Source organism: Temnothorax nylanderi, unplaced genomic scaffold (assembly GCF_030848795.1).
Source record: "Temnothorax nylanderi isolate EJ_2023f unplaced genomic scaffold, tnyl_v1.0 TNYL_tig0120_pilon, whole genome shotgun sequence".
Classification (NCBI taxonomy): Eukaryota; Metazoa; Arthropoda; class Insecta; order Hymenoptera; family Formicidae; genus Temnothorax; species Temnothorax nylanderi.
This window is the reverse complement of record NW_027249182.1, coordinates 305275-319198: the sequence shown is the minus strand read 5'-3', so window position 1 is coordinate 319198 and position 13924 is coordinate 305275. Positions and strand designations below refer to the sequence as shown.

The window sequence follows — 13924 nt, the reverse complement described above, 5'->3', positions numbered from 1 at the left end:
GCATGATTCACACGTCTTGTCGCGCTGCACGGGACATTTATTAGCGCCGATGCCTCTGTCTACGGCGGCGCAATGCTTGCCAAGAACACCCGGGTGATCTATCGGGTGAAGATGTAAGCCAGGGAAGACTCGAAACCTTGTATGCGAGTGATTAACTGACAACTCGGCGCGCACATTGCACGGACAGGCCCCGGCTTCCTCCGCTCCCCTCATCTCGCGTTATTAATTAATATTATTGTTGTTATTATTATTGTCATCAAGAGTGACAGAGATGCATAGACTCGGTTGCAACAGATCCGTGCCAAGATGCATTCGTTTTTTACTCGCAGATCTTCGATTATATCGAGAAACATCGAGAGAGACACATGCGAGAGTTTCGCTCCAATATCTTTTTATTTTAACAAATTGAAAGACAGGATTTTTCGACGTGTCTATTAAAAAGAATGTTAAAAAAAGAAAATAGGTTTTTTGAAAATAAAAAGATGCTGGAACTCTCCCACGTGAAGGTTTGCACGTCATCGTCGGGAATCTAACTGTTCGCTCCCGATAATGTAAAGTTTATTTATTTAATCGAGTATAGATCAAACCATTCTTTGTCATAAAGTGTGCGTGATTAGATTCAGGACGATACGTGTGGATTTCGTGCATCGTGTGCCATAAAGTACGACCACAGTGAGTAAATAGTAGTAACGAGCAGGCAAAATCGAGCAAAGAGAATCGTGAATGCAAGATTTTGCTATTAGCAATAAAATCGCATTAAGAAGGTTATAGAGAGAATGAAAAACGTTAAGAATTGCATGAAATTTGAAACACAAGCTCTTTTATAAATAACACTAGTTTTTTTGCAATATTACAATTTGCACCGCAGTAAAACCGCAATAATAAATTGAAATGTGTATTTATATCGAAATTTACTTAAATAGGACAAAAACTCAGCACAGAATAGACTTTTTTCATGTCTCAAATACGTTGGCTTCATGCTTTGTAAGAAATACACATAAAGAATTAGGCGATAAAACTTTTACTGCGACATAAAAGTGATATTAAAAATCTTGAGCTTGTTTGAGAACTCAAAGCAATCTGAGAGAATGATGGGTCAACGATACGGGCTAAGTATCACATTAATAAGAAAAACTTTATATTCATAATTATAATCGATATCAAGTAAACGTTTCGACTTCACTAACAAGTCTTTTTCAGTACTAAATTAAAGTTTGTTCTCAAAAACTAATTGATGAAAAAAATCTAAAAAAGTTCACACGCTGATGTTATTTATAAAGCCTTGTGTCCACGACGCTATAGCAATCGCTCCGAGATCTCGGACGGAGAAAGAATTTGACCAATCACATTTAAACAATTCGACCAATTGACCAATGCGATTGGTCAACTTTCCCCGTCCGAGATCTCGGAGCGATGTCTAGCATCATGGACACAGGGGGGTTTTTTCGAATTTCCCTCGGTTGAGGGAGATTAAGTTGTCTTCTAGTCAAAGGTAATTTGACACAAACAACTCTAAGCCCAATATATATAATTTCAATCAATCTCTTTTACCGTCGACCTCTTGCACTATGCAATTATTCTTTAAACTCTTAAACGGATTATTAATCCATTGTAACTTTAATCCTTCGACTTCCCATTAAAAATGGGCATTCCAACTCTTAAGCGAGGTATATGTGAGATGAAGGCCGGGCCGGAATCGAACCACGGACCTTTGAGTTACTAATCACTCGCGAAGCTAAAGAGCCACGCGTCATCCCCATCATGGACACAAGACTGAAAAGAGATTAGGTTTTAGGTTAAGTTTAGGTTTTAAATTTCACGCAGTTCTTAACATTTCTGATTCACTTGTTTCAGAGTGCAGACGGTGCAGACGCTTGATTCTCTTTACGCGATACTCCGGTGAGTGTGTACGAAAGAGAGAGAGAGAGAGTGTGTGAGAAAAGTAAGTAAGAATAAAAGTGCATTTGGTAGTCGAGTAAGGTTGCAGACGAGACATTCGCTTCCGCGCTTTCCTCAGCGATTTATCTCACCTTGCGCTCGTCCACCACCTCGCCGGGACGAAGCTTCCTATGCTCCTATGGACCAAATCTCTATTAACCACTACTGCGAGGTAAAGATGCTTGTATGCGCACGTGTGTGTATTGTGTGTTTGTGCGTGTGTACACAATGTACGATGCTGCAACATATGTCTACGTCGTATAACAGTAGTGCGCGATCGTTTCGATCGGCCGGCGTAACGTGTGCCCTATCGCCCTGTGTTGGACGTATCGAAACGCATTCCCCGCTATATCTTTATCTTGAAACCGAACCAAGTCTCGGGAAATTAACTAAAATTAATTAACGGCAAGTTGTGCGTCTGTTTAATTTTAGTAACTTTAATTAATGCATTTCCGCCTATTTTTACCGCCCCGAAAGCGTCTCCGGTAGTCATAAACAGTCGAGCTAAAAATATTTCTTAAGGCTGTAACGCTAATTATAATTCAGAAAGATTATTTTAAGGCGAAGTGTGAGATCTTATCTCTCGAATGTAATGGAGATATCTGATTGCACGTTTCACGGGGAACGCTTTCGATCGTCCTCGCTCTCGGCTGAGGTAATACCACACATAGTCGGCAATTATCCGTGCGTTTCTTCGACGATCTTCTCTTGGAGGAAGCGTCCGTTTATAGTTCTTCAGGGTCTTGCGTTCCGCGAGTCGATATGCACCGATCTTGGGACGTCCTCGATATTTACGCGTCGCAGGTTGCTCGCTTTTCCATTCTCTTTTTCTTTTTTTCGGCGGGGGGGGGGGGGGAGAAATGTCTTTGCTGACGACGGGAGATAACGGGACTCGACTTTTCCCGGGGGAACGGGGGGGGGGAGAGACGAGGGAGGGAAGGAGTATATGCTTCAGAAGCTGGTCAACTCTGGATCTTTCATTTGATGAATGGGGGGTTCTAAAACTCTAAATCTCACGCCTTGCTGACACTAAATGCGACGTGCGTCACTCGACGAGCTTATTCGTCGTCGGGGATTCACGGCGCGTATATCTATCACGAGTACGACCACTAAGACCATCACTGGACTTACACCATAAAACTCAAAAAAAAGCTACAAAAAGTCCTAGGGCCAACCAGCAGTAGCCAGTCATCTACCTACTTGTTCGTCGAGTGTCTTACGCGACTCGTTAATCATCTACCTAATGGGACTCGCACTTTGCACTCTGAAATATATTTGTAACATAACGTATTGCACAGAAAGCGGCTCACAATTTTATACGTTAAATTAATTTTTATAAAGTTGTTTATTAATTTAATAATATTGAAATAAATTGAAATATTTCAATTAATTTAATATCCATTTTATATTCATATACTTCTCCCTAAAAAAATATATTAAAAAATACATTAAAATAATCTTTATATTCAAGAGTGCAAAGTGTGCCATATCACCCTCTTTGCTTTATTGACATGCGGTAGAATAACCGGTAATTACAAATGAAATAATTCTCTTGCTAATGCAATTATAAAAGAAGACATCAGGCGACTCTTAATGAGACCTTAATATTGATTTGTGATTTAATATTCTACTAGAATAGATCGCGTCACAGTCATTTATTTCCGAACTTTGAAGCTAATTGGAACAATGTCTGGCGATTTGACAAGATTCTTCCAATAAATTAACAAGTTCAGTAATGATCCGTTTCTTTAGACATCGGATTTCTTCAAAGCAAGCAAACTGGGTGATCTCGCGAGCACGTAGGAATGCAACAATGTTTTAAGCTCGTTAAATTCTATTTGTGTAATAGCTAATTAGCTGATAATTAAATTAACTTTTGTTTTTAACTAATTTGTATTAGTGTCACTTGTCTTACAATTTAAAGTATGTAAATTAAAGATAAATTGAGTTTTCTTGAAAATTTAGTTGGCAATTTGAAGAAACTAAATCAGAATCTTTGAATATATCACTCTTTTGTATCTCTGTTGCATTCTTCAGCTCAGTCCCCTACAAGGTAGTCTATATACTTTCATGATCACACAGTACATTCCGTAACATACCTCGTCACTGATGAGCAAGCTGGGCCTACGACCCAATTCCTCGGGTGGTATGAGCGAGCCGCGTCGACTGCTGGCACCGCTTCCGGGTGCTAAGGAGCCCTTCCTGCTACCGATCGGTGTCACGTCCTTGATAACTTCGATCTTGGGTGCCTCGGGCGCTTTAATCTCCGGTAACTTCGGCTGCGACGATCGAAAATTGATCGATTAATAGCGCTTACTTCCTCCGAGATCAAGCCCGTTTAAAAGATTAAGCGAAAAGTTAAATCTCTTTTAAACTTTGATAGTTAATTTAGCATTTCTTCCGATCACATCAATTAACCGTAAATTAATCCTTTTCTCCTTGATTAACAGAAAAAAAATTAGCCCCGTTTCATCAACGTTTCATCAATAATGAATAATTTCTTAGGTAATTACACGGAGTCTCTTTTTCTTTACATAATTAATTGAAAAGGGGATGCTGATATATTATTCGATAAATATGAATTACGTTTCTTTAAGATTTAAATATTTGAATTAATAAAACTAGACAGAATCACAGTTAGTCGATCTTTTCGGCTTAATCCACAAATACACTTTAATGACTCCTTAATTAATAAGGAACCATTACTCGATGGCGATCTAAACGAGTTTCGCGATGAAATTACCGATATCGACGTATCGGGGATCGGGGGCGTTAACGCGGTGACTTAACACGATCGCGTACGTAGGGCGATTACGACTGACCCTGCGATTCGAACACGAGTTGCTATTGGGTCGGTCGTAATAAGGCCGAAAATAGCGATCAATGTTTTCCCCATCTCTCGTTCACGACGTCGACGACGACGACGACGGCGACGACGAGAAACCGATTTCAGGGGGATGATATACGAGCATTTATCCGCCAAAATAGTTGCAGGCGCGACGTCGCGCGTCGCACAGGAGGCATTCATCGCTTGCCAAGGCAAGATTGGAATCGACTGATTATTACCCCTTTTCGCTTTTCTCCCCCTGCCCCTATCCCTGTCCATTCGCAACGCGTTAATTGCGAATTATGTAGGTGGATATTTATGGCGCGGGGGCACTGCGTCTTCAAGGGGAACGGAAAATATGTGGTCGATTTTCGACGCTAAAATACTACGTCACGGTTCTGGAAAGAATCGTGCTGATTTCTAATACGAAAGATTATTATTAACCATACTTGTCACCGTATTAACTATATTGTTTATTTCGAAAATAGTTCAATTTTAAAATCAAATAATAATAAGCAATTAAAGAAATAATAAGGGCGTTCTCGGAGTACCACGAGTAATTCTAGATTTTGATTTAACAGAACATTAATTTAAGATATAATTATTATACTTAATGTTAAAAAATTGAAAGTAATAACAAAGCGTATACATAAATAAAATAATAATTAAATTTTCTGTATTATAGATATATGATACTATTTGAACCCTCGTTATTTGCATCTGGTGCTGGAATATCCTACATAAGTATTTTTAGACGTGCGATTCTTTGAAAGTTTCCCGTTCTTCCAAGCAAAATAAGCTACGTAGATTCGCACCTTGGCTATAATTAAACCGTTCGTAAATAGGGCGTAAAAATTAATTATCCTGAACCGCGTATCGCGAGGCTCGATCAAAACGTCCTCAAGCGACGCTTATGACGATTGCGAAATTCGCAGGATTCCTCGCGCGAGCGAGTTTGGCAATTTGGCAAAATAATATTTTAACTTCGTTATTAATAAACGACAATTGCTTACCTTAGAATCGACTTTCTGCACGGCGACATGAAAACAAAAAGAATATAATTAGTCGAAAACTTTATTAAGCATTTAATTTAACTTATTGTTAGACTTCTAATAGAAAATTTCTATCAATCTCTAAATTTTTTTATAAATAACTGATTATAAAAGATGTTTCAATGTGTAGCTTTGTTATTTCTTATATTATTATTTATGATGATTATGTAAAATCGTTCGTGTATACAGAGATCTTAACTGCCTCCTTACCTGGGTGACCGGTCTCTCGAGCTTCGTCTTGTCGCGAGGAACGAACTCGCCAAAATCGAATTCTCGAGGTTTCTCCAAGACAGCTCTTTCGTAATCCGGAATCTCCGGAAGTTCGTAACCCACTTCCTTCGCCCCCTTAGGTGCCTTCATCTTCTTCGCTTCGGCCTTCTCTAACTTCTCAGTTTTCTGCGTGACAAACGTTAAACGATATAGAATCGAAGAGATTCGCGAGGAAATAAGCACCGTTACGTGTCAGGCAGGGCATTGATGTGCCCTGTACAAGTCGCCGATAGCAAGGACAGATTTCAGTTATTCGAAAATATTGCGGATAACCTTGTAATTGAAAGTAGAGCGTGTAGAAAAAAGAATATGTGAAGACAGAGAAGATTAAATGCGAGAAAAGATACCGATCTCTTAAGAGAGATCTCGATGCGTCGCTTTAACGTCGTTATTAACATAAATAGATTAAGTGTGAATCACAGAAGAGTTAGGACACATTGGAGAAAGATGAGCGCAGCGTAGAGCTTGAAGATATATGCCGTAATATATACATATAGAATATATATATATACATAGAGAATATATATATAAATACAGAAAGAAGATAAGTTTACAGCGAGAACGTTTAATTAATTTCACTTGTATTAAGAACATGGAGTGAGATATATTTTTAAGTACATGTAGAAATAAGAATGCGTACAAATATAAATACAGAGAGAAGATAAGTTTACAGTGAGAACGTTTGATTAATTTAACTTGTATTAAGAACATGGTGTGAGAAATATTTTTAAGTACATATATAAAAATAGAAATGCGCACAAATATAAATACAGAGAGAAGATAAGTTTACCGTGAGAACGTTTGATTAATTTAACTTGTATTAAGAACATGGTGTGAGAAATATTTTTAAGTACATATATAAAAATAGAAATGCGCACAAATATAAATACAGAGAGAAGATAAGTTCACCCGTGAGAACGTTTGATTAATTTAATCTCTATTACGAACATAGAGTGAGAAGTATCTTGAAATACATATAGAAACAGGAATGCGCACAAATATATATGCTTCGGCGCTGTTGAACAGTGCGAAATTAGAAACTGCTGTAAATCGAAATTTAGAGAGGAAGTTTTAGAGACACAGAAGAGAGAGCGCGAAACATAGAGATTGCGCGGCAAGATTGCGTTAACCCCCTTCAACGGGGCTACCTTAAGTTCCACACCGCCATTTTCAGCCTGCTGAGGCTGTTTCGAACCCTTCGAAACCGGCTTAAGCTGAATCCCCTGAAATCTTTCGGTTTTTACTTCCTGTTTCGGTGGTATACGGAATTTCGGTTTGGTCTCGGCATCCTTTGGCTGTATTAATACATCGTTGTTAGGAGAACAGCTTCGTGAGGTATCGATATACATATTGGCTTCGCGGTACATTGAAAACAAATTTCAAGAAGCAAGAGAACGGACAAAACGCTTATCTAATATTATTAATTTAATAATACTAAATTAAGTCGCATAAAATTGTAAATAAAATATTAATAAATAAATCAAATCAAACATTTATCTAATACTAATTTCGTTATTGCTTCTATATCTACTAAGGATGGACGTATACTGGACGTTACTTTAAACGATTGTCGATAGATGTGATGAAAGAAATGAAATTACCTTAAGCTCGACTTTCTCTTGAGTTTTCTTCTCTTCCTCGAGTTGCTGAAACGAATTAAAGTTTAACATTACTAACATATATATCTTTTTTTCCCAAAATTTCATGAAATATTTTGAAAATAATCACAGAGGAGAGAATTAAAAATGTTTCTCTCTGAATATTAAATAATACTAATATTAAAAAATTCATGTTTATAACATGTTTATAATTATTAACAGACTTTACTTAATTTTTTAAAATTGTAATTACCTTAACGGACCTTAGGCTTTTCTTAGTGATCTCTTCTTCCTTCTGTAAATAAAAATATAAAAATTAAATAATTCTATTTCTTGGTAAAATTTATACCCTGTTTTAATTTATATAAATATAAATGTTAGATTATAATGTCTTTATATCATGTATGTGTGTTTTATCAAGTATACCTTGGGTTCTACTGGTTTAGGCGTAAGTTTCTTTGCCGATTCCTCTTTCTGCAAACAGCAAAGTTTGCTTTAATTCAATGCTCTGCGCATTTTTTTAAATTAATTTAAGTTATATTGAATTATATTAATTTTTGAATATTTAAATAAATTTATTATGTTAATTAATGTGTGTGAAGTGGCAAGCAATTTTTACAAGATTTTCTTTTAGAATTGTACGCGGAATGTTTTGCTTTTGTTAATACTTTTCGCATTTTATCGAAAGATCCAATGATAAGCTATTAGAATATTATTATGCAGTTTTGTTATATATATATATTAGAATATTATTATGTAATTTAAAAAGGTAGAAAATGCGATTTTCTTTCGATAGCGAAGAATGTAAAAATGTACGCGTATTTAATATAATGGTATTATATTTGTTATATTTTGTTTTTTAATGTTATATTTTGCATGTTTCTGTTAACTTGTTAACTGTACAAATGTTTTGTTTACCTTAATTTCCCCTGGTTTAGCCTTAGGCTTTTCTTCGACCTAAAAGCGTTTTTATAATTATATTTATGTAGGTATAAAATATTGATAATTTTCGACAGATTTATACTTTTTGAATTAGTCTTCGCAATATTTAGTGCTTAATGTTTTTTTTTTATGTATTCTAAAATTTCCAGTAAAAACTTTTAAACTTGATAAATATATAACAAGCGTTTGATATACCTTTAATTCGTCTGGTTTAGGTTTGGTCGTCGGTGTTTCCTAAAAATGTACGAGTATTTAATAGTGGTATTGTATTTGTTAAATTCTGATTTTTAATGTTATATTTTGTGTGTTTTTGTTAACTTGTTAACTGTACAAGTATTTCGTTTACCTTAGTTTCCCCTGGTTTAGCCTTAGGCTTTTCTTCGACCTAAAAGCGTTTTTACAATTATAATATTTATGTATAAATGTGTGTAAATGAAAAGTATAACCATAAGTGGAAAAAATAATTGTGAAAAAGTGTGTACCGTATTTTTGTAACCTTGCCTTGAAGCCTGACCTTATTTAAGTATCGAACCATTTCTACTTAATTTTAATCTTTATTTAAAATTATAATTGCAACAACGATACGTCCAAATAATACCTAAATTTTTCTTATTTTTTTATTTTTTGTTTGGTTATTCTTGTATACTCCTACTTGTACCAAAGTATGATGTGTATAGTGTTGCAAGATAGCACAAGTGTACCTTCAGTTCTTCCGTTTTAATTTTAGCTTTCGGTTTCTCCTAAAAGTGTATATATAAAATAGTAGTGTATATATAATATAAGTGTATATATAAGTGTATACATAAAATAAAATATTGTTTGTTTCTCATATCATCGCTACAGTGCAGAGTGATTGCATTTTAAAAATCTGACAACTGAGCCTAGATTTACTTCTAAACGGTACGACAAACATTTTATGTACCTTTATTTCGTCCGGTTTAGGCTTCACCTTTGGCGCTTCCTAAAAGTGTACGATTGGTGTTTAAAAAGTGTTTTCTATTTGCCACATTTATTTGCTACATTCTGTGCATTTTTTTCTTTTATCAACCGCGAGCTAGGCTTGTATAACTATGTATTGCTGCAAGATAATGCCGAATTTAAATGTTATACCTTCACTTCCTCTGCTTTAGGTTTGATTTTTGGTTCCTCCTAAAAGTGCAGGCGTAAATTTGAGTGTTAATATCTTACTTTTCATGCCAATAGACCGTGATATAATTGAACTGATTATTGAATTTAGTGTGTATATATATATGAAAAGTGTTTTGTGTACCTTCGGTTCGTCTGGTTTAGGCTTGGCTTCCTAAAAGTGTACGAGAGTTTAATAGTGTTCCCCATTTGCCATTTTTATTTTATTTTATTGTACTCTCTGTTACTTATGCAATGTACATTGTTGCAAGATGTATATATAGTATATGCGTGAATATACCTTTACTTCTTCTGCTTTAGGTTTGGCTTTCGGTTCCACCTAAAAATGTTCAAAATGTGTTGAATGTAAACGAAAATATCTTAAGTTACACATTTACGACACGTGGTTAATGTAGCTGGTGCTCATTTTTTAAATATGGCGTGGTATTAGAGAAGAGCATTATATTTTATGTATTATGCTTTAATTGTCGCTGTATATATTTCAGCTGTAAATGTCAGTGTTAATCACGAGCGAAGAATTTGTTACATATAAAAACAAGTGTAATTGTTTTATGTACCTTTGCCTCTCCCGGTTTAGGCTTAGCTTCCTCCTAAAATATAGTAATAGTGCTTTTAAAACTCGTGTTTTTAAAATATAAATTTTACATTTTATATTTTATCTTACGAAGGCTAAATGTAATTGTCAGAAAAATAAAATATTTAAATCATGTTGAAAATTTTGCATATGCGTAGATTTTATGCTTTTGTGTACCTTCGGTGTTTCCGGTTTTCCGAGAGTTTTCGGTTTTGTAGTCGGTTCCTCTTTCTAGAAAATATTTATTTATACATTGTAAGATTTATACGTTGTAAGAGTGTATTCCTGTTAAAAAATGTGTAAACCGTATAAAAGACATATAAATAGTAAAGATATATTTATAAATATATTATAATTAATAAATATATATAAATACTTTTGTCATTCTATTCTATTTTGCAACATAATATAGCATAAAAAATTTTGCATATTAATGTTAGTGACAATTTAAAGCGAATAGCAATGCGGTAATTAATAACAAATATCTATAATTAATATTCACATATATAAATGATTATATATCGTTTTATTCCCTATACAGAGATATGAAATTCATCTTTCATATCTTTATAATCGTGATATGTATTGTTAATATGTAATCGTATACCTTGTTAGATTCATCCGCGGATTTAGGTTTCTTCTTCTTTGGTTTCAATACTGGTTCTTGGTCCTAAACAATATTTATAATCAACCAAAATGTATACATTTTGAAGAAGAGTAAGAAGAAGAGAAGCAGCAAGAGAAGAAGAAATCGTGAAGAGATGACAGAAGAAAATGTGCCGTTGGCATGTCGAGTCAACCGTCACAATGGTTAACTCAACGAAGAATATCGCATTTGCGCGCATTACGCACATTTGCGAAGACGCATGATAGACAGCTTCGAAGATTATAGCGAAGAGAAAAGTGAAGAATCGTGTGCATCGAAGATTACATGTGCAAAGAGAATGAAGAGTTATCGAAGATTATGCGACCAGGCAAGTGAAAAGAGTCAGTGATTAGCATCAAAAGAAAATGAGGATCGGTGAGATATAATCTTTTATACCTCGGAATTTTCCACCGATTTCGTCGACGACCTACGTCTAGTGGACACCTTTTTCTACAATTGCAAAATGTAATAAAATAACGCCGTCAACATAAAGAGTGTGTTTTGTGTGTACATATTTTTGCCATTTTGTATTGTACCTTGGGCACTTCTTCCTTGTCAAGTGTAGAGTTAATATCTTTGCTCTAAAATAAAAAAATAAAGAAAATGATATTAATCTAAATTTATCGTGTATAGTGTGTATTTGAATGCGTGCAATTTTACGTGTGCGAATGTGTACCTTGGCCTCTTTGCGTTTGATCTCGCCTACTTCATGTTCAGGTATATCGCTTTCCTAAAAAGATTATAGGATAAAATCTATCCGAAAAGCTCATTTCATTTCTTCTCATCTCTTTCGCAAACGGATAAGAATGTAAATATAAATAAAGTAAAAACGTCTTATGTAATTTAAATATTAAGTGTTATAATATTAAGTGTATTAAATATTAAGATTATTGTGTGAATGTATGAATGTGAAAAACGTGTACCCTGGTCTCTTTGGGCTTGCTTACGCCATTCCTAGGCTTAGATGCAAGTTTAGGCGCGGGTGTGGACGTAGGTTCCTGTGAGATAAATTTAAAAAATCGTCGTGTACCGAACAGATGTATAATTTTCGGATAGTGCATGAATACTTGTAAATGTGTACCTCGACTTTGTCCCCGATTTTATACGGCGCAACTTTGGAAACTCGCGAGTCCTAAAATGTACCGATAAATTACCCGTGCTGTAAATAACGAAAGTAGAAATAACCGTAGTGTCAAAATTGCATGTACCTCTAACTTTCTGATAGGTTTAGGCGCGTCGTCCTCGTCGGTTCTCGAAGCCCAGATATCCTACGGTCGCGCATTATTTCATTACATTAATCACGACTAATGTATAATTTAAAAAATATACTGCACTTTATATATGTGTATCCTGTACCTCAATATCGTCGTCAGATTCGTGTATTTGCGGTTTAACGGTAGGTAATGAAACATCCTAAAAAATTAAAAAATAAATAATTGTGTCGATGCGTATTTTGAATTGATTAATATTTCTTTCTGATAAATCTATTTCACGTCATATACATGCGTATGTGTCGTGTATGTGTGCAATATGTGTGTACCTTATCGATTGTGACAGAATTTGGTTCGCGCACGATGGATTTCGGTGCCCATACGTCCTAAAATAATACATCAATCTTAAAATAAACAAAAATAATAAGTTTCACTGTCCACTATAAGATGATAAGTATTGTCTAACTAACGTAATTGTAGTGTGTGTAGTAAGTTTTGACATCTCGGTCGAGTGGAGGTTTGTGTGATGCGTCTGTAGCATCCTAAAATAACGGTGCACTTTACCAAAGCTGTGTCAGAGATGTGTGAGTGCGAAGTAGGAAAATGTGAATTGTGTAAAGTAGAGTGAAGTGAAGCAAAGTGTCATATGTATTTATATTTTCGTGTACCTCACGGTGTGGGACGTGTCTATCATCGTGTCCTTTCACTTTCGGTGCCAATTTGTCCTAAAATTTTAAGTATGTTTTAACGAATGTTTTAACGAATTCTATATTCTATATACAGATATTGTGTTTTTTAACCAAAAAAAATATAATTTTGTATTTATTTCGCGTGCATTATTTAACTTTAATAGATATAACTTTTCTAAAATAAAAATTCTGTCGATCCGCTACCGATCATTATTCTTTCATCATCAAATATCAAAGATAATGTAAATGGATAAAACTAATTATTTTTTAAATAACTGTGCGGATATTATCTGTCTCGTTGTCTATAATCTACCTCGTTACTTCGCGCGGGCTTGATATCACGCGCTTTTGTTTTGTCCAAAGATATTCTATCCGCTTCCGTTTGATCATCAGGTTTAGACACACGTCTCTTAGCCTTAATTACCGGTGTATCCTATAATAACGATTCTTTAAAGTTAGGCTCATTATTTTACAGATTTATTTAAGTATGCGAGATGTGTTACATGGTGTACCTCATCTGTTTTGTCTTTGTGTGCTCTGTTTTCACGTTCCCTCCGCTTGGACGAAATATCCTAAAAGTGTCAGCGTTAAAAAATATATAAAAGAATCTATACAATGTGATGTGCAATGTGTAACGTGTACCTCGATTTCTTCGTCGGATTGACGACGGAACGGTTTATCTTTTGCTTTGGGCAAATCCTAAAATAATACCGTATTTAGACTATTGTATTCTTTTAAAAACTAACAATTCAATTGTACAACAATAACTACTTTCTACGCGTAAAAATATCTAATGTATTTCGTCATTTTTGGATAATTTATTCTCACTCTCTCTCCGCTTATATCAAATATCCTAAATGTGTCAACTTTGTTAAAAAAAATAAGTAAAAAAATTATAGAGTGTAATATACTTGTAATGTTGTATATATGTAACGTGTACCTCGATTTTCTCGTCAGATTGACGACGGGATGATTTATCTTTAGATTTCGGTAAGTCCTAAAATAATATTATATTTAGAATATGATATACC

General features: G+C 34.9%; 1 protein-coding gene across 33 annotated transcripts in view; it reads right to left on the bottom strand.

Annotated features, from left to right (window-relative positions):
- The window catches only part of Bent (projectin protein bent), a 104477-nt gene that overhangs the window by 56821 nt on the left and 33732 nt on the right, over positions 1-13924 (bottom strand). For 14 of the 33 annotated variants that reach the window (XM_071713127.1, XM_071713137.1, XM_071713129.1 and 11 more), the window contains 33 exons: positions 13834-13890; positions 13536-13592; positions 13406-13465; positions 13207-13326; positions 12873-12929; positions 12675-12746; positions 12534-12590; positions 12350-12406; positions 12202-12261; positions 12075-12125; positions 11917-11991; positions 11670-11723; positions 11530-11574; positions 11390-11443; positions 10955-11017; positions 10525-10578; positions 10331-10363; positions 10054-10092; positions 9898-9927; positions 9738-9776; positions 9550-9588; positions 9329-9367; positions 8974-9012; positions 8823-8861; positions 8604-8642; positions 8112-8159; positions 7939-7980; positions 7689-7733; positions 7236-7382; positions 6028-6213; positions 5779-5793; positions 4038-4217; positions 2031-2075 (listed from right to left, as the gene is read on the bottom strand). In XM_071713127.1, coding sequence (XP_071569228.1) covers positions 2031-2075; positions 4038-4217; positions 5779-5793; positions 6028-6213; positions 7236-7382; positions 7689-7733; positions 7939-7980; positions 8112-8159; positions 8604-8642; positions 8823-8861; positions 8974-9012; positions 9329-9367; positions 9550-9588; positions 9738-9776; positions 9898-9927; positions 10054-10092; positions 10331-10363; positions 10525-10578; positions 10955-11017; positions 11390-11443; positions 11530-11574; positions 11670-11723; positions 11917-11991; positions 12075-12125; positions 12202-12261; positions 12350-12406; positions 12534-12590; positions 12675-12746; positions 12873-12929; positions 13207-13326; positions 13406-13465; positions 13536-13592; positions 13834-13890 — 2037 coding nt within the window. The remainder of the gene's footprint in view (positions 1-2030; positions 2076-4037; positions 4218-5778; positions 5794-6027; positions 6214-7235; positions 7383-7688; positions 7734-7938; positions 7981-8111; positions 8160-8603; positions 8643-8822; positions 8862-8973; positions 9013-9328; positions 9368-9549; positions 9589-9737; positions 9777-9897; positions 9928-10053; positions 10093-10330; positions 10364-10524; positions 10579-10954; positions 11018-11389; positions 11444-11529; positions 11575-11669; positions 11724-11916; positions 11992-12074; positions 12126-12201; positions 12262-12349; positions 12407-12533; positions 12591-12674; positions 12747-12872; positions 12930-13206; positions 13327-13405; positions 13466-13535; positions 13593-13833; positions 13891-13924) is intronic. The other 19 variants (XM_071713130.1, XM_071713133.1, XM_071713141.1 and 16 more) reach the window with 16 other exon arrangements.